A 19,673-nucleotide genomic window follows, 5' to 3' on the forward strand; every position below is an offset into this window, starting at 1 on the left:
TTGAGACCAGCCTGGCCAACATGGTGAAACCCTGTCTCTACTAAAAATATAAAAATCAGCCAGGTGTGGTTGCACATGTCTGTAATCCCAGCTACTTGGGAAGCTGAGGTGGGAGAATCACTTGAACCCGAGAGGTGAAGGTTGCAGTGAGCTGAGATCACACCACTGCACTCCAGGCCAGGCGACATAGGGAGACGCCATCTCAAAAATAAAATAAAAGAAAAGACTTATTAGCTGGGTGTGGTGGCGTGCACCTGTAGCCCCAACTACCTTGGAGGCTGAGGTGGGAGGATCACTTGAGCCTAGGAGGTCAAAGGTGCAGTGAGCTGTGATTGTGCCACTACACTCCAGACTGGGTGAGAGAGAGAGACCCTGTCTCAAAAAAAAAAAAAAAAAAAAAAAAAGGAAAAAGAAAAAGAAAAGAATTTAAGACTCAGGCACTAGGTCTTCCATTATTATCCCATTTAATGGGCAGGGCCTCTGCCTGCTATCTCCCTTACCCTGTCTGGCTTCCATAGACTCAATTATTTATTAGGTCCCTGTTTGTCCAAATGGGTGTATCTGTGGCCCCAGGGGTGTGTTGGTGACACCCAAAACAGTCCTGGGTGTTTGGTGTTTATATTTGATACAAGTGAGGGGGCAGCAAAATCTGGAGGTACCAAGTCCTCAGGCCCAGGCCAATCATTTACTCCTGTTTCTTTACACAAAACACAGTGGGATCAGACCTGATAACACAGGTCTGGCACATTTTGGCCCCAGGTTGGGCGTTTCTGGAGAGTCTGGGAAAGGCCAGGCTGGTCTTACAAATACTCTTATGCCAGCAGAGGGTGGGGGAAGCAAGTAGGAGAGTAGGTGACCGGTAGGCTCTGGAGTCAGCAGGCCTTGTTCTGTTTGTGTTGTGCTGCAGTGGGGGATGTATTATAAATGCAGCCAGTCAGAGGGCCCCTGGCTTCAGAACCTCAGACGGTACTGGTTCCGAGATTCTGTGCAAGCCTCATGGAAATGAAGCTGCCAGGCCAGGAGGAGTTTGAAGCCTCCAGTGCTCCTAGAAATATTCCTTCAGGGGAGCTGGACAGCAACCCTGGCCCTGGCACCGGCCCCAGCCCTGATGGCCCCTCAGACACAGAGAGCAAGGAACTGGGAGTACGCAAAGACCCTCTGCTCTTCATTCAGCTGAATGAGCTGCTGGGCTGGCCCCAGGCACTGGAGTGGAGAGAGACAGGCAGGTAAGTTGGATGCAGGCCAGTTCTGTGGGATCCTTCCCCTTCCCCAGCTGGAGCCTCCTATATGCCCCCCAGTGCTTCTTGTGGGGCTGCCCCAAATTAGGATTTTCCCAGCTGTGTTCCCTTATTTCAGGGTCTTACCTTCCATGATGCCCAGCCTCTTCTGCAGTCTAGTTTTGAGATCCCCAAGACCCAAGATGAAGGGTGACTGCCAGGGGTGGGGGGAACACTTCACATCACTGGGCCCAGGATACCTTCATTGCCTTGCCTTCCCTAGCTCCTCTGCATCTCTGCTCCTGGACATGGGAGAAATGCCCCCAATAACACTGTCTACCTCTACCCACCCTCATCACAGGTGGGTACTGTTTGAGGAGAAGTTGGAGGTGGCTGCAGGCCGGTGGAGTGCCCCTCATGTGCCCACCCTGGCACTGCCCAGCCTCCAGAAGCTCCGCAGCCTGCTGGCCGAGGGCCTTGTACTGCTGGACTGCCCAGCTCAGAGCCTCCTGGAGCTTGTGGGTAGGCTGGGAGCCTTTGCAGGAAAGGCCTGGGTAGCCATGCCTTTTCCCCAGGATTTCCCCTCCAAAGTCTTGGAATCTTCCAGAGCCCACCTCTACCCCTCCTAGGATTGCCTACCCTTGTCACAGGTGGACATGGAAAAGCAGGGTGGAGGAGCAAGTTCATTGGCCCTGGCATTCTGAGACTCCCAGAAGGGAAAGGGGTCTGGGCAGAGGGAGAAGGGGAAGAGTGTGGGGCAGGGAACTCTCAGGAAGGAGATAACCCCCAATCCGTTCTCCAGAGCAGGTGACCAGGGTGGAGTCACTGAGCCCAGAGCTGAGAGGGCAGCTGCAGGCCTTGCTGCTGCAGAGACCCCAGCATTACAACCAGACCACAGGCACCAGGCCCTGCTGGGGTGAGAGCCCCTCCCTGGGCCCAGGACCAAGACCCTGGTGTGGCAGGGTCTCAGATCTCCCCTGCACCTTCCAGGGCTAGAAGTAGCCCAGGCTTAGTTCAGGCTCCAAGCCAGGACTCATGATCAAGAGGAAACTTGTGGTAATGTTGTGGGGAGAAGATTCAGGGGGCTAGAATCGTAAGAGAGCTCTGTGAAGAGATGTACTTGGCAGGCACTATGCCAAGAGCTTTACACGCAGTATTTCGTTTGATCCTCACAACCACCCTGTAAATAGTACCACAATTATCCCCATTTTAGTGATGAAAAAACTGAGGCTCAGAGTGGAGAAGGGTGTACTCTAATTCTTACAGCTTGTCAGTGGCAAAAGTAATTAGGGAATCCTGGTGGATCCACCCCAAAGCCTGTGGTCTTAATCACTGCATAATCCTGTTTTGTAGGCTCTACTCATCCAAGAAAGGCTTCTGACAATGAGGAAGCCCCCCTGAGGGAACAGGTTTGTGGCCCTTCCTTGGGGTCCCTTTCCAGTGGCTGGGAGAGGGGTTAGAAATTAACAAAAGTCTACTCTCCACTGGATTTCTCATCAGTTGAGATCTTATCCTCCCCAAATAACCTTTCATACTCTATGTCTCCTTGAACCCCCATCCAGTATCAGAACCCCCTGAGACAGAAGCTGCCTCCAGGAGCCGAGGCAGGGACTGTGCTGGCAGGGGAGCTGGGCTTCCTGGCACAGCCACTGGGAGCCTTTGTTCGACTGCGGGATCCTGTGGTACTGGGGTCCCTTACTGAGGTGTCCCTCCCAAGCAGGTAAGGCTACTTGGGAGTGAGTGGGAGTCTGGGATCCCAGAGCCCAGAAGGGTCTTTACTGGGGAGGGGAAGGGGGTCTCAGTCTGATTCTCTTCTTTTCTTTTTTTTTTTTTTTGAGACGGAGTCTCGCCCTGTCGCCCAGGCTGGAGAGCAGTGGCCGGATCTCAGCTCACTGCAAGCTCCGCCTCCCGGGTTTACACCATTCTCCTGCCTCAGCCTCCCGAGTAGCTGGGACTACAGGCGCCCGCCACCTCGCCTGGCTAGTTTTTTGTATTTTTTTAGTAGAGACGGGGTTTCACGGTGTTAGCCAGGATGGTCTCGATCTCCTGACCTTGTGATCCGCCCGTCTCGGCCTCCCAAAGTGCTGGGATTACAGGCTTGAGCCACCGTGCCCAGCCCTCAGTCTGATTCTCTAAGGCTGTGGGGAGGATGGTGCTCAGGGGTCTGGGGAGAGAGTAGGGGTCAGAACTGCATGGTAGGTGTGCAAATGAGTGTGTTTATGGGAGCTGATAGGTCAGAGCTGAGCATCAGAGGCCAGGGCTGCCCTGTGGGAAAGCAGCCTGTGAATCTCTGGGGCCTGGTTCCTTCCTCAGGTTTTTCTGCCTTCTCCTGGGTCCCCCTATGCTGGGAAAGGGCTACCATGAGATGGGACGGGCAGCAGCTGTCCTCCTCAGTGACCCGGTGAGCTAAGCAGGTGTGTGTGTGTGTGCACACATGCATGCATGCATGGGTTTGTGTGAGTGTGTGGACTCTGTATGTGTGCCTAAGTACAGCAATGAGGCAGAGTGAGCAATGAGACTGAAGTTTCCTTGTCTCCTAGTGCAGCCCCATTACTGGCTGAGTGCTGGCACACTATAGGCATTCAATAGATACCCACTGAATGAATGAATTAATGCATGCATAAAGGAATGTGTGAATGACTTGTCTGCCTCTGTGACTTGTGTCTAGTTTTGACACTATGAAAATGCATGTAAGAGACCAGATTTGCACTTACCACCCATTCTGTGTCCCCATCCTCAGCAATTCCAGTGGTCAGTTCGTCGGGCCAGCAACCTTCATGACCTTCTGGCAGCCCTGGATGCGTTCCTAGAGGAGGTGACAGTGCTTCCCCCGGGTCGGTGGGACCCAACAGCCCGGATTCCCCCGCCCAAATGTCTGCCATCTCAGCACAAAAGGTACCTGGGAGCTATCATCCCATACAGATTCCTGCCCATAGGCCCTGGGTCTGATTCCATTGTTGACGGGGGGTGAGGTCCCAGGAAAGAGATAGGGACCTATCTTTGGATTTGGAGTCAGGCAGACCTAACTCGGAGTTCTGCTGGACTTCTCTCGCTAAGAGACCTGAACAAAACCTTCCCTGCCCGAGCCTGGCTTTCTACAGGTCGCAATATGACCTGGACCTTCTTGAGGCCCCTGTGTCGCCATGGTCCCCTCGCCAGCAGAGACAAGAGCAGCCGCCAGGGGGCAGGGCGCCACCAGCTCTGGGCCGAGTCCGGACCGGTTGGAGATCCTTAGCCAACCTTGGGTTCCCCTCCTCCTCAGGCTTCCCTCGCAACAGCGGGAGATCAGAGGTCCCTCCGGCCCGCGCCTGACCTCGGCTGAGGACAGGCACCGCCATGGGCTGCACGCACCCAGCCAGGAGTTGCAGCGGACTGGCAGGTGAGGCGAGCTGGGAGGAAGCAAGGGTAGGTGACCTGGGGAGGGGAGGAGTCACAGGGAAACTGAGGTGTATGCTCACTGTGGGAGGGGCTCACCCGGCCACAGGGAAAGTAGCGGGGATGTGGGTGTGGAGTGTGAAAACCTGGATCACTGACGACCCTCGGGCGGGAGGCTGTTTGGGGGCCTTATCCAGGACGTGCGCAGGAAGGCCCCATGGTACCCCAGCGATTTCTTGGACGCGCTGCATCTCCAATGCTTCTCGGCGGTACTCTACATTTACCTGGCCACTGTCACTAATGCCATCACTTTCGGGGGTCTGCTGGGAGATGCCACTGATGGTGCCCAGGTAGGTAGGGCCCAGGGGGCAGGCACAAGCCTTGGTGTCTCCTAGTTCTTCCCTTCCCCTGGGACTATGGGTAAGTTAAGGAGGCTCTCCCAAAGCTTGGGCTCCTGTCCTGAGGACTTCAGGGTCCTCTGCTGAGCCCCTGTTGGCTTTCAGGGAGTGCTGGAAAGTTTCCTGGGCACAGCAGTGGCAGGAGCTGCCTTCTGCCTGATGGCAGGCCAGCCCCTCACCATCCTGAGCAGCACTGGGCCGGTGCTGGTCTTTGAGCGCCTGCTCTTCTCTTTCAGCAGGTAGGAGAGCTACCCCCATCACCAGATCCTCACTAGTGCCATGGTCAGTCTGCTCCTGGCTGGGTGAATAGGAGAGGGTGGGAGCTATCTGTTTGGGTTGAGGGATACCTGACCTGGGTTTAGTGGGAAGCAGACAGCCCTGCTAAGCCTTCCTGTCTCTCATCCCCACAGAAATTACAGCCTGGACTACCTGCCCTTCCGCCTATGGGTGGGCATCTGGGTGGCTACCTTTTGCCTGGTGCTGGTGGCCACAGAGGCCAGTGTTCTGGTGCGCTACTTCACCCGCTTTACTGAGGAAGGTTTCTGTGCCCTCATCAGCCTCATCTTCATCTACGATGCTGTGGGCAAAATGCTGAACTTGACCCATACCTATCCTATCCAGAAGCCTGGGTCCTCTACCTATGGGTGCCTCTGCCAATACCCAGGCCCAGGAGGTGGGTAAGGGAAACAGAGACCTTGGTCAGGTGAAGAAGGATGTAGGGAAGGGGAGGGGTTGCACCCTTACTATCCCCCCTGGTTAAGTTCAGCAAAATGCTGCATACTTACCCAATAACTGGCAGTACTATTTCCACTCTGGTTCTGAATCAATTGAGAAGTAAGACAACAGAAGGCCCAATATCGTCTTCCTTTCTAACAACACTGATAGAGGAACATGGGTTATATCTATGGGTGAATGGGCTTCCTAATAATGAAGCCAAAATTGAATAGACTTACCCACCAGTCATGGAAGCACTGGTTTGAGACTATCTTGCCCCAGGGAAGCAGAGCTAAACACATACATCAAACAGGCAGCTTATACTCGAGTGAGGGGAGAGAAAGGGGCAGGGCCAGGTATGCCCAGCTTCATTTCCTGAAATCACCAATCAAATATATCACTGCTCTTCTGGGTGAGAGTGGCTGGCCAGGTGGAGAGAGGCTTAGAGTATTACACTTGCATATATCCCTCCACATGGAAGGCAACACCAGGACTGGGAAGAAATGGCCTCTCTACATGTTCTTCTATCAGTGCTAGGCATGAACAAGACCAGTTCTAGCCCTGGTGGAAACACACAGATTTGTATACTTCTTTATTCTGTCAACATTTGCCGAGCATTCGCTGTGGCCAGGTCCAGTGCTTGGTACACGGGATGCAGATGGGTAGAGAATTTGAGAGGATGAGGGCATGAGACAATGTCCTGAGTAGTACATACTTGGTAGTGATAGAGTCAGCAGACAGATGAGTCACAATTAAGAACTCTGGTTCAGCTGGACCCATCAGATTAGAATTTTATGGGGCTGGAGAAGGCTCCCAGGGGAGGGAACATACATCTGAATTATTCTCTGCTTCCCAGGAAATGACTCTCAATGGATAAGGACAAGGCCAAAAGACAGAGACGACATCGTAAGCATGGTGAGGGACTGCTCCTGGGAGGTTCTAGGAAGGAAAGGGTGGAGACCAAGGCAGTCGGTGGTTCCTAGCTCTTCCTACCCATAGGTTAAGGAAACCTTCATAGGTGAGTGTGGCTTAGCCATTTCCTACAGCTGGGAACTTCCCATCCTGGGCCTTTGGTATCTCTGTGGGTCCCTCCTCCTTTGAAGTGGGTCTGGGAGAGCAGGACATTTACTCCATTGCCTGTAACCCCACCTCGACCCTCCTGTGTACAGGACCTAGGCCTGATCAATGCATCCTTGCTGCCGCCACCTGAGTGTACCCAGCAGGGAGGCCAGCCTCGTGGCCCTGGCTGTCATACAGTCCCAGACATTGCCTTCTTCTCCCTTCTCCTCTTCCTTACTTCTTTCTTCTTTGCTATGGCCCTCAAGTGTGTAAAGACCAGCCGCTTCTTCCCCTCTGTGGTGAGTGTCACCTTTCTTTTTGTGGGAGAGGCCTGACTCTAAGCTTTGGGTCCTATCTGTAAGTGGGAAGTGGTATGGAAAAAGAGGGATGGCAGGTCTGGACCTGACTGAGTGTCCACTGTGTGCCAGGTGCGCAAAGGGCTCAGCGACTTCTCCTCAGTCCTGGCCATCCTGCTGGGCTGTGGCCTTGATGCTTTCCTGGGCCTAGCCACACCAAAGCTCATGGTGCCCAGAGAGTTCAAGGTGAGAGCCAGGGAATAGGGTTGGGGGGCCATAGGGGAAAGCAGGGCCAGCAGACCATGGGAAAGGAAAATGCATAATTCCCACACTTCTCTTCTCTAAGCTTCTTTCTTCACTCATAAACTAGAGATAGTAATAATAACGGCCTCACAGGGTTGTCGTGAGGATTCAGTGAAGTACTGCAGCAGACACGTGAGTACAGAGAATACACGGTAGCTATTATTATAGGGTATGGGTTAAGAGAATGGGTTCTGATCAGCCAGCCCTGGGTTTGAGTTCCAGTTCTTCCACTTCCCAGCTATGCATCAGGCAAGTTAATGCACATTTCTAAGCCTCAATTTCTTCATCTATAAAATGGAAATAATAAAATGACAATAGTTCCTATTCCGTAGATTGTTTTGAGTTTATAGAAGATCACAATGGAAAGCACTTACCACATGCCTGGCACATACCAAGTCCTCAATAAATGTTAGCTATTATTGTTATGGGATTGCCCCACCCTTGGCATGGCCCTGCCCACCCCACTACTCCTCACTCTCTTCTTTGCACCCCTTATTGCCTACTCTGATCCAGGAAAGCTGGAACTCCCTTTCCAGGGCATGACAGTGTGTAGACAAGGCTTAGCACTGATTTCTAGACTTTGCCTGTGCATTTGGAGACCTCCTCTCCGAATTCCTCCAAGACAGGAGAGCAGGGAGGACTCCAACTGGGGCAGCAACTGGGGCCCCCTCCCCTACACATATGCTTGTAATCAGAGCTGACGCAGACACACCCAGCCCTGTCCCTGCCTCAGATCAAGGCAGGTCTGAGCCTGAGTTGCCCCACCCAGGATAGGGGAAGAGGGATCTCTAGGGAGCAGGGCTCTGTACATCAAGAAGTGTGTGCAGGCCATATCTGCCACCTCCTTCTCTTCCAGGGAGGGAGGGACCCTGAACCAAAGTCCAGAGCCCCTGGTTCCAGCCTGACCTCAGGGCTGGTCTCCTTCCATCTGCTGTCTTTTAAGGCACTGGGATGCTTTGAACCAGCTGTGCACACACACCCCACTAGCATCTGGTGTCTTGGGGTGGGAGCAGGTTGTGGAAGAATGCCAAGGTTGAGGTGTGCAGGTGAGATGCTCTTGGGAGACCCTCTCCAACCTGTCCATGAAATGCCCTCCCCCAGCCCACACTCCCTGGGCGTGGCTGGCTGGTGTCACCTTTTGGAACCAACCCGTGGTGGTGGAGTGTGGCAGCTGCCCTGCCTGCCCTGCTGCTGTCTATCCTCATCTTCATGGACCAACAGATCACAGCGGTCATCCTCAACCGCATGGAATACAGACTGCAGGTAAGGACTGCTGGGCAAGGCCCTAGACCAAGGGACAGAAGCTCCAGGGTAGTCTATGCTCCCCCATCCTACCTCAGAGGACAGAGGGCCAGGGCCTAAGCTAGCTTCATCCTCATTGCCCCCACCACTACCTGCAGAAGGGAGCTGGCTTCCACCTGGACCTCTTCTGTGTGGCTGTGCTGATGCTACTCACATCGGTGCTTGGACTGCCTTGGTATGTCTCAGCCACTGTCATCTCCCTGGCTCACATGGACAGTCTTCGGAGAGAGAGCAGAGCCTGTGCCCCTGGGGAGCTCCCCAACTTCCTGGGTATCAGGTGAGGGCAGTATTTAGGAAGCGGAGTAAGAGGTGGGCTGCAAGGTAGGGCAATGGGGAACATGGCAGAGTTATTTGGGCAGCTTTAATTCTAAACTGGTGTCCTACAAGCACTGCAGTGGCACAATGAGTGAGTTCTGGGCTCTGAGATGGGTAAGTCAGATCTTCCCCTCTCTTCTCTCAGCCATGGGGACTGGGAGGGCCCTCAAGAGGAGCATCATCAATGCAAAGGTAGAGGCAGCCAGGGCTGAAGTGGAAGGTCAGGTGCCACCTAATAATCCTCACTCAATGTAGAAGTTACAAAGGAATCCATCATAAAAACAATTTTGGAACCGTTGGAAACACAGTCTAAGTATCTAAAGTATATGAAATCAACTTTATAAATTGTGAAATGTAAGTCTTTATGGCAGTGTAAACATTGCTAATTTTCCATCAAAATAAAAATGAGGAGCAACTATGAACTTGAATTGATGGAGAGGTCTGGGACTCTCACCTTGAAGTGCTCTGCCCCTTCCTCTCCACCAATTTTTCACATCAAGCTAAGGGCTCATCCCTCCAGGTGACCTACTGGGGTATTCCTCTAGTTTCCTCTTGCTGCTAGGGTCTGTACTGGTGTTCAGCCAGGATCTCCAGTCTGGGTACCCCAGGGACTCTCCCAGACCTCACCTAACTCTTCCCTCTCCCCACAGGGAGCAGAGGCTGACAGGCCTGGTGGTGTTCATCCTTACAGGAGCCTCCATCTTCCTGGCACCTGTGCTCAAGGTACCTTTGTTATACAAGCCAGGATCAGGGTCAGTGCCGTAATAATAGGAGCACAGCAAGAACTGACACTAGTTGAACACTTACAGTGTGCCAGGTGCTCTGTTAAGTATTCTCCATACATGGTCTCATTTAATCCTCACATTAACCCTGAAAGGAATATGTACCTTACAAATGAGGCAGCCGAAGGTTAAAGAGGCAAAGTAACTTGCAAGAGCCCATCAAAAGAGCCAGTTTTTCAGATCTGTCTGAGAACCCAAACTCTTATCCAATGGGCTTTTTACCCAGTGGAGCAAGGTGTGGGTGTGCCACCACCATCCCCTAGGGTCTAAGTGCTACCCTTGCCGTAGCCTCCCAACAAACCTGAGACTAAGAGTATGATCAGGTAAGATCATACAAAGATCAACAAACCTGAGACTAAGAGTATGATCAGGTAAGACTAAGAGTAAGATCAGACTAAGAGTATGATCAGGCCAGGTGCGGTGGCTCATGCCTGTAATTCCAGCACTTTGGGAGGCTGAGGTGGGAGGATTACTTGAGTGCAGAAGTTTGAGACCTACTTGGGCAACATAAGGAGACCCTGTCTCTACAAAAAATAAAAAAGGTAGCTGGGCATGGTGGTGTGTGCCTGAGGTGGAAGGATCACTTGAGTCCAGGCATTTGAGAGTGCAGTGAGTGGTGATCACTGGATGACAAGAGCAAGACTGTCTCAAAAAAAAAAAAAAAAAAAAAAAAGGGACCCCAGAAAAACTCTGAGGCCAAAAGCCTTCATTTCTCCTTCACCAGAGGTATATAGAATATTTGCCATATGCGAGACTGCTAGGCATGTGGGAGAAGTAGGGGTCGGTGGAATATTGAAAAGAAATATGGAACTAAGCCCCTACCAGCAACACACACACGAGCAAAAATTAAGTAACAAGTAATAGCAGAAAGGCTCAACAAGCCAAGACAGCAAAGCAGTCAAGGAGGGTGTGGAGAATGTCAGACAAGAGTCACTGGCAGGATGACAAGAGGTTAGGGAAGGGAAAGGTCATGGAAGCTGGGTGAGAGTAGAGTACGGAAAGAGCCAGATGGACTGGATCAGCCACTTACTAACTGGGTGACTCTCATTCACAGACATTTACAGAGCATAAACCATATGCTAGGCTGGGTGTGGTGGCTCACACCTGTAATCTCAGTACTTTGGGAGGCCGAGGTGGGCGGATTGCTTGAGCTCAGGAGTTTGAGACCAGCCTGTGCAACATGGCGAAATCCCATCTCTACAAAAAACACAAAAGTTAGCTGGGCGTGGTGGTGTGCACCTGTAGTCCCAGCTACTTGGGAGGCTAAGGTGGGAGCATCACTGAGCCCAGGAGGTCTAGACTGCAATGAGCCAGGTTTGTGACACTGTACTCCAGCCTGGGCAGAGTGAGATCTTGTCTCAAAAAACAAAAGAAAACAAACAAACAAAAAAACCCAAAAAACAGAAAACCCAAAACAAAAAACAAACAAAAACCCATATACCAAGCACTGTTCTAGGTACTGGGGATATAATGGTAGTCAAAAGAAATCATTTTTCCAACCTTGCAATCTGGTGAAAGGAGAAAGGTTTTTTTTTTTTTTTTTTTTTGAGACGGAGTCTCGCTCTGTCGCCCAGGCTGGAGTGCAGTGGCACGATCTCAGCTCACTGCAAGCTCCGCCGCCTCCCAGGTTCACGCCATTCTCCTGCCTCAGCCTCCCTAGAAGCTGGGACTACAGGCGCCCACCACCACGCCCGGCTAATTTTTTTGTATTTTTAGTAGAGATGGGGTTTCACCGTGTTCGCCAGGATGGTTTTGATCTCCTGACCTCGTGATCCGTCCACCTCGGCCTCCCAAAGTACTGGGATTACAGGCGTGAGCCACCGCACCCGGCCGGAGAAAGATTTTTAAAAGTTAAAACAGGAGGCCAGGCATGGTGGCTCACGCCTATAATCCCAGCACTTTGGGAGGCCGAGGCGGGTGGATCACCTGAGGTCAGGAGTTCGAGACTAGCCTGGCCAACATGGCAAAACCCTGTCTCTACTAAAAATATAAAAGTTAACTGGGCGTGGTGGCAGGTGCCTATAATCCCAGCTACGTGGGAGGCTGAGGTATGAGAATCACTTGAGCCTGGTGGGTAGAGGTTGCAGTGAGCCGAGATCAAGCCACTTCACTTCAGCCTGGGTGAAAGAGCAAAACTCCATCTCAAAAAAAAAAAAAAGAAAAAGAAAAAAAATTAAAACAAGAAAATAGGATAACTTTAGATAGTGATAACTTCTATGAAAAATAGAAGACGATAAGATGATTAAGAGTGCCAGGGGCTACTTTAGATTGGGCCTGAAGTTAAAAAGTCAATGAAGACCTTCCAGGGTGTCATGAGATGAGGCATGAGTAATAAGAATAAACTGGTCATGAGAAAGTCTGGAGGAAGAGCATTTTAGGTGGAGGGAATAGCAAAGTAAAAGGCTTTGCAAGGGGTAGGCACAAACTTGGGCATGTTGAGGGAAGGAAAAGCAGTTAGTATAGTGGGTGCATAAAGAACAGAGGGAAATGTGATAGATAAGATTGGAGTGGTAGGTCAAGTAATGGACAAAGTTACTTAGTTCCTCTGAAATTCAATTTCCCAATCTGTAAGATGAGGCAATAATAACATTTACTTCATCTGATTGATTTGAGGATTCAATCAGATCAGGCATGAAAAGTGTGAAAGGGGCCGGGCGCGGTGGCTCAAGCCTGTAATCCCAGCACTTTGGGAGGCCGAGACAGGTGGATCACAAGGTCAGGAGATCGAGACCATCCTGGCTAATACGGTGAAACCCCGTCTCTACTAAAAAATACAAAAAACTAGCTGGGCGAGGTGGTGGGCGCCTATAGTCCCAGCCACTCGGGAGGCTGAGGCAGGAGAATGGCGTAAACCCGGGAGGCGGAGCTTGCAGTGAGCTGAGATCCAGCCACTGCACTCCAGCCTGGGCGACAGAGGGAGACTCCGTCTCAAAAAAAAAAAAAAAAGAAAAGAAAAGAAAAGTGTGAAAGGAAAGGCAAGGCCTGGGCAGACCTAGATACTAGATGCTAGAGGAATCTAGGACATCTAGGCATCCTGGGGCATCTGGGAGGTTGGCAGAGGTAAACTTTGCTAACTCTCTGCTTCTTTCTACCAGTTCATCCCAATGCCTGTGCTCTATGGCATCTTCCTGTATATGGGGGTGGCAGCACTTAGCAGCATTCAGGTGAGCCCATTAAAATCACCTAACAAAAGAAAAAAAAAGAATAAAAAGAGAAACAAAAAAGAACAAAATTACCTAGCAACCCCACTCCTTTTTTCTTTTCTGCTGGCATCTCCTGTCTACACTTGAGAATTCCCCTCTTACTCTCTTTTTTCTGTCTCTCCTGGGCTCAGGGACTCAGCTGCCATGCTTCCCGCCTGCTCCCAGTGCTGGGCTACGATAGCTATCAGTAACACCCTCCTGTCAGGCTACCTGAGTGCCCTGCTTTTCTCTTCCTCTCGTTCCCCTAGTTCACTAAGAGAGTGAAGCTGTTGTTGATGCCAGCAAAACACCAGCCAGACCTGCTACTCTTGAGGCATGTGCCTCTGACCAGGGTCCATCTCTTCACAGCCATCCAGCTTGTCTGTCTGGGGCTACTTTGGATAATCAAGTCTACCCCTGCAGCCATCATCTTCCCCCTCATGGTAACCTGAGGCAAAGTTGGGCTGTGTCCTGGAGGGTCTTGGGAGACTCTGAGCCTGGAAGGGTGGCCAAGGCCTCCACGAGAGGAAGAATCTCCCCTCTCACTCGCTGTGGCTCTCCCTGGTTGGGAATCCTAAGACAAAGAAAAAGATGGCAGAGTGATACCTATGTATGGGCTAGTCCTGGGATACCTGATTCACCTCTTTTCCCAACCTCTTTGGAGTGATCAGCCACAGGTAAGAACATAAAACCCAGAAGAAATCTAAGGTCTTGGTAGAGGAAATGGTGACACTTTTATTACTCAGTGAGGTGATAACATAGGTGGCTTCTGGCCTTGTTCTTATTGAGGAAGTTAAGAGTCATAGGCTTCGCAGTAGAACCAATCTGCTTACTATATCCCAGATGTGTGACCTCTGGGAAGTAACTAATCACTCGGGGTCTCAGTTTCCTTCTCTGTACGATGGGAATAATTATTCTACCTCATAGGAATGTGCTAGCATTCAGTGAAACTGATATACAATGCCTAGCACATAGGAAGTGCTCAAGAAGTGTTATTATTAATGTTCCTACTGATGTTGCTGACAGGCCTGAGCCATGTTTCTATTCCTGCAGTTGTTGGGCCTTGTGGGGGTCCGAAAGGCCCTGGAGAGGGTCTTCTCACCACAGGAACTCCTCTGGCTGGATGAGCTGATGCCAGAGGAGGAGAGAAGCATCCCTGAGAAGGGGCTGGAGCCAGAACACTCGTTCAGTGGAAGTGACAGTGAAGATGTGAGCTCCAGGCTGGGTCCTCTCAGGAGAATGTGTCGGGGTTTGGGAGAGCGTTCTTGTCCAGGAGCTGTCCCTAAATAATATCTCCATTAAGCCTGCAGATCTGATCAACAGTCACTTCCCTTAGCTGTGTATGGACACATAGGCAGACCGAAGGGGTGAAGGAAATCTTTCTTCATAGGACAGGGGCCCTTGATGTGGGTGGAAAGGGCTGAGGCTTCAGCTTAAGTGGGCTGTCTTTCTCAACTCTGATCTTTGTTTTGTCTCACTGTGGGTTTATATCCGGTCAGTGGGTCCCTTCCTCTATGTTGTCTCTCACTATCTGTCTTTCTATCTATTCTCAATCCATCTTGGGATCTGTCTTCCACAGTCAGAGCTGATGTATCAGCCAAAGGCTCCAGAAATCAACATTTCTGTGAATTAGCTGGAGTAGGAGTCTGGGAGTGGAGACCCCAGGAAACAGCATGAGGTGAGGATGTGAGGGAAGTGTTCCTGATGTTGAGGATGGGAGGTGTGGGCTTAGAACTTGGAACTCTCCAGTGTGTTGACCAGCCCTGTTTTCTCCTTACTCCAGTCCCTTAGGAATCCTAGACTGGGGGTGCTGGGGTATAGAAGGGTCTCTTCCTAGCGAAGAATAACTGGCAAGGGTGCCTAGGCTTGGCTCCCTGTGGTTCTGAAGTTTGATCAGTAGAGAGAGCTCAAACTCACACCAAATGAGAAGTGGAGATGGATGTTGTGAGGGGTGGTGCCCTGGCAAAAGAATGGGAAGGAGTGGGAAGGAGAGGAAGGGAGGAGAAAGCCTAGTGTTCCTTTCCCTTGCTTGGAAGGCTCCTCTCTTAGGCTGCTGAGAACCACACTCTAGACTTGTGGAGGAAATCTCTATCACTTGTCCTCTCTGCCATTCCTTTATTTTATTCATCCATATATCAAGCATTTTCTGAGTACCTGTCATGTAGTATCTTGGTGGTAGAGATAGTAAGACAGTCATGGTCCCTGACCTCAGGAAACTTAAATCCCAGTGGGAAAGTAGACAAATAAACAGACAACTGTTAGAGTGGGATAGTGCTGATAAGGGAAGAACAGGGCATGGCATGGGAGCAGGGCTTCTAACCTCTTCTTAGAGAACAGTAAGGTGGAGTGGTGAGAGTTGGTGAAGGTGGGGTGGTGGTGGTTGGGTGGTGGGTGTTCCATTTCTACGAGGAAATGGTCCATAATTTGAAATCCAAATAATGAATAGAAGCTAGCCAGGCAGCTGGGCACAGCAGCACACAATTGTAGTCCCAGCTACTAGGGAGGCTGAGTCAAGAGTCCAGGACTTTAAGCTGTAGTGTGCAATAATCACGACTGTGAATAGCCACTGCACTCCAGCCTGGGCAACATAGTGAGATCCTGTCTCTAAAAAAAAAAAAACGTTTTAAAGGAGCAAGCCAGGACCAGATGGAAGGAAAATATTCTAAGCAAGGCCACAGCATGTACAAAAGCCTGGAACTGGTTGCCCTTAAAAAGCTGAACTCTCTTTTGGGGCCGGGTACAGTGGTTCACACCTGTAATCCCAGCACTTTGGGAGGCAGAGGTGGGTAGATCACCTGAGTTCAGGAGTTTGAGACCAGCCTGGCCAACATAGTGAAACTCCGTCTTTACTAAAAATACTAAAATTAGCTGGGTGTGGTGGTGCATGCCCGTAAGAGGCTGAGGCAGGAGAATCGCTTGAACCCAGGAGGTGGAGTTTCAGAGGTTGCAGTGAGCCAAGATTGTGCCACTGCACTCCAGCCTGGGTGACAGAGTGAGACTCCGTCTCAAAAAAAAAAAAAATCAAAAACAAAAATCTCTCTTTTGGGCCATAGAACACCCTCATCTTCATGCTTCTCCAAGCCCAAGAGCCTAAGAGCCAGGCCGGGTGCGGTGGCTCACGCCTGTAATTCCGGCACTTTGGGAGGCCGAGGCAGATGAATCAGTTGAGGTCAGGAGTTCGAGATCAGCCTGGCCAACATGGTGAAACCCTGTCTCTACTAAAAATACAAAAATTAGGTGGGCGTGGTGGCGGACACCTGTAATCTCAGCTACTGGAGACGAGGATTGCCTGAACCCGGGAGGCAGAGGTTGCAGTGAGCCGAGATTGCACCATTGCACTCAGGCCTGGGCAACATGAGCGAAACTCCACCTCAAACAAAAAGAAGCATCTAAGAGCCTCTGACACTTGCAATGGGAAATTTGGGGGACTGGAGAGAGAAAGGGGAATTCACTGGCTGGCCCTGAACAAGATCTCCTGGGCGCTCCTTATCTCTTATCATTCTTTTTGCTCTGTTCTTTGCAGTAGTATGTCCCCTGAGCACTTGCTTTGGCCTCACCATGTCTTCTCTTAGTTCACAGGTGCTTATTCAGGAAGTCAGGACACTTTTGGCCTTTGGCTTAACTTCCAGATGCTCAGTCGGCTTGGGGAAGGACTGAAGGGCAGCTGCCAAGACCTCAGTTACCTCCTGACTTGAGGGTGGAGAGTGGCAGGAAGCAAGCATGTTTGCTGTGCATTTAGGAAAGGCTGGTGAGCCAGAGGGACGGATCAGGCCCCATTCACTCTCTACTCATTAAAAGATCCTGAGCCACGAAGTGCTTCACATTTTGAACTTTCTGTCCTCCCAGATTCTCTTTTACAGAATCTAAGGGCCATCAGGGAACTCTTTTCAGCTTGCAAAAAGAAAAAACCAGTCTTTCCAGAATAAATATTTGTCAGTTTGAAATAGCTTTTTACACATATAAAAATAATTTTTGGCTGGGTGTGGTGGCACATGCCTGTAGTCCTAGCACTTTGGGAGGCTGAGGTGGGAGGATTGCTTGAGCCCAGGAGTTCCAGAGCAGCTTGAACAACAGAGTGAAACCTTGTTTCCACACACACACAAAACAAAAAAAATTAGCTAGGTGTGGTGGTGCATGCCTGTGGTCCCAGCTACTCAGGAGGTTGAGGCAGGAGGATTGATCACTTGAGCCTGGAGGATCACTTGAGCCCAGGAGGTCGAGGCTGCAGTGAGCCATGATCATGCCACTGCACTCCAGACTTGGGAACAGAGCAAGAACCGGTCTCAAATTAAAAAAAAAAAAAAAGAAAAAAAAAAGAAACAAGAAAAGCCGGGCGCAGTGGCTCACTCCTGGATCACGAGATCAGGAGTTCAAGACCAGCCTGACCAACACGGTAACACCCCATCTCTACTAAAAATACAAAAATTAACTAGGTGTGGTGGCACGCACCTGTAATCTCAGCTACTGAGGAAGCTGAGGCAGAAGAATCACTTGAACCGGGGAGGCATAGGTTGCAGTGAGCCAAGATTGCACCACTGCATTCCAGCCTGGGCAACATAGTGAGACTCTATCTCAAAAAAAAAGCAAGAAAAAAAAAAATCTTGGGCTGGGCATGGTGGCTCACACCTGTAATCCCAGCACTTTGGGAGGCCGAGGTGGGTGGATCACTTGAGGTCAGGAGTTTCAGACCAGCCTGGCCAACATGGCAAAACCTCGTCTCTACTAAAAATATAAAAATTAGCCTGGCATGGTGGCACATGCCTGTGATCCCAGCTACTTGGGAGGCTGAGGCAGGAGAATAGCTTGAACCGGGAGACAGAGGTTGCAGTGAGCCAAGATCACGCCACTGCACACTCTAGCCTGGGCAACAGAACAAGACTGTCTCAAAAACAAACAAACAAACAAAAATCATGTTGATGCATGTAGCTGTAGTTTGTTTTCATTGCTAGGTAGCACTCCAGTGTATAACTCTACCACAATTCAATTATCCAGTTTTCTATTGACTCAAAGAATTCACTGGTGAAGCCATTGGGGCCTAGAGGTTGCTTTGTGGAAAGTTTAAGTTGATTCAAATTTTTAAATTTTCAGGCTCTTTATTTCTTCTTCAGCCATCTTTGGTGAATTGTATTTTTCTGGGAATCTATTGATTTTATCTAATTTTTCATATTTATTGACATAAAGTTATTATAACTCTTACCTGCTTAATATCTGTAGCATATTTAGTTATGGTTTTCTTATTTCTCTCTGTTTTTGATTCTTGGTTACTCTTGCAAGTTAGGCTATTTTATTTTTAAAATGTTTATTATTATTTATTTATTTATTTATTTTTGAGACGGAGTCTCACTCTGTCGCTCAGGCTGGAGTGCAGTGATGCTATCACGGCTCACTGCAAGCTCTGTCTCCCAGGTTCACACCATTCTCCTCCCTCAGCCTCCCAAGTAGCTGGGACTACAGGCGCCCACCACCACGCCTGGCTAATTTTTGTATTTTTTAGTAGAGACAGGGTTTCACTATGTTGGCCAGGCTGGTCTTGAACTCCTGACCTCACGATCCCCCCGCCTCGGCCTCCCAAAGTGCTGGGATTACAGGCGTGAGCCACTGCGCCCGGCAAGGCTATTTTATTAGTCTTTTTAAATAACTAACTTTTGGCTTTGTTGATCTTCTCTACTGAATGTTTCTCTACTTCATTAATTTCTGCTCTTTATTTTCTTCTTTCTGTTTTCTTTATGTTTATTGCTGTTTTTCTAATTTCTCTTTTTTTTTTTTTTTTTTTTGAGACGGAGTCTTGCTCAGTCGCCCAGGCTGGAGTGCAGTGGCCACGATCTCGGCTCACTGCAAGCTCCGCCTCCCGGGTTCACGCCATTCTCCTCCCTCAGCCTCCCAAGTAGCTGGGACTACAGGCGCCCGCCACTACGCCCGGCTATTTTTTTTTTTTTTTTTTTTTTTTTTTTTTTTTTTTTTTGTATTTTTAGTAGAGACGGGGTTTCACCTTGTTAGCCAGAATGGTCTCCATCTCCTGACCTCGTGATCCGCCCATCTCGGCCTCCCAAAGTGCTGGGATTACAGGCGTGAGCCACCGCGCCCGGCCTGTTTTTCTAATTTCTTATTTCCTTATTTTCAGCCTTATTTGTTTCCTAATGTAAACACTACTGTTATGAATTTCCTCCTAAGTACTACTTGCATCTTACAGGTTTTGATATATAATATTCTCATTACCATTTATTTATTCTAAGAATTTTCTAATTTCTACTGATTTCTCCTCTGATTCACAAGTTGTTGAAAAGTGCATTTAAAAATTTTCCAAACTTTTGTTTCCTTTATCTTTTTGTAACTGATTTCTAACTTAATTTCATTTAGATATGAGGAGGCCGGGCACGGTGGCTCACGCCTGTAATCCCAGCACTTTGAGAGGTCGAGGCAGGCAGATCACGAGGTCAGGAGATCAAGACTATCCTGGCTACTAAAAATACAAAAAATTAGCTGGGCGTGGTGATGGGCGCCTGTAGTCCTAGCTACTCGGAAGGCTGAGGCAGGAGAATGGTGTGAACCCAGGAGGCAGAGCTTGCAGTGAGCAGAGATCACGCCACTGCACTCCAGCCTGGGGGAAAGAGCAAGAGTCCGTCTCAAAAACAAAAAAAAACAAAAAAAACCAAAAACAAAAAAACTATCGGTTAGATACTTATGAGGCTAACTTTATGGCCTGGAATGTTATTAATTTTTGTAAATGTTC

The 19,673-nt window shown here is 49.8% G+C and overlaps 1 protein-coding gene across 4 annotated transcripts; it reads left to right on the forward strand.

The window, feature by feature from the left end:
- The first annotated feature begins 968 nt into the window (after positions 1-968).
- SLC4A9 (solute carrier family 4 member 9) lies at positions 969-16,883 on the forward strand. Of its 4 annotated transcripts, none has more exons than XM_025388270.1 (22): positions 969-1,226; positions 1,501-1,739; positions 2,020-2,133; positions 2,571-2,626; positions 2,780-2,937; positions 3,531-3,618; positions 3,958-4,112; positions 4,480-4,596; positions 4,768-4,942; positions 5,096-5,229; positions 5,401-5,663; positions 6,561-6,619; positions 6,874-7,062; positions 7,192-7,305; positions 8,464-8,625; positions 8,763-8,941; positions 9,630-9,702; positions 12,857-12,925; positions 13,213-13,386; positions 13,997-14,152; positions 14,523-14,621; positions 16,516-16,883. In XM_025388270.1, exons 1-21 carry the CDS (start codon positions 997-999, stop codon positions 14,574-14,576), a joined length of 2,958 nt encoding a protein of 985 aa, XP_025244055.1. In that variant the 5' UTR covers positions 969-996; the 3' UTR covers positions 14,577-14,621; positions 16,516-16,883. The 4 variants fall into 4 exon arrangements, with proteins under 4 accessions (XP_025244055.1, XP_025244056.1, XP_025244057.1 ...); XM_025388271.1 differs by having other exon boundaries at positions 1,579-1,739; positions 16,573-16,883; XM_025388272.1 differs by having other exon boundaries at positions 1,579-1,739; positions 4,801-4,942; positions 6,561-6,610; positions 16,573-16,883.
- The last annotated feature ends 2,790 nt before the right edge of the window (positions 16,884-19,673 follow it).

The sequence above is a fragment of the Theropithecus gelada genome, chromosome 6 (assembly GCF_003255815.1).
Source record: "Theropithecus gelada isolate Dixy chromosome 6, Tgel_1.0, whole genome shotgun sequence".
NCBI classification, from domain to species: domain Eukaryota; kingdom Metazoa; phylum Chordata; class Mammalia; order Primates; family Cercopithecidae; genus Theropithecus; species Theropithecus gelada.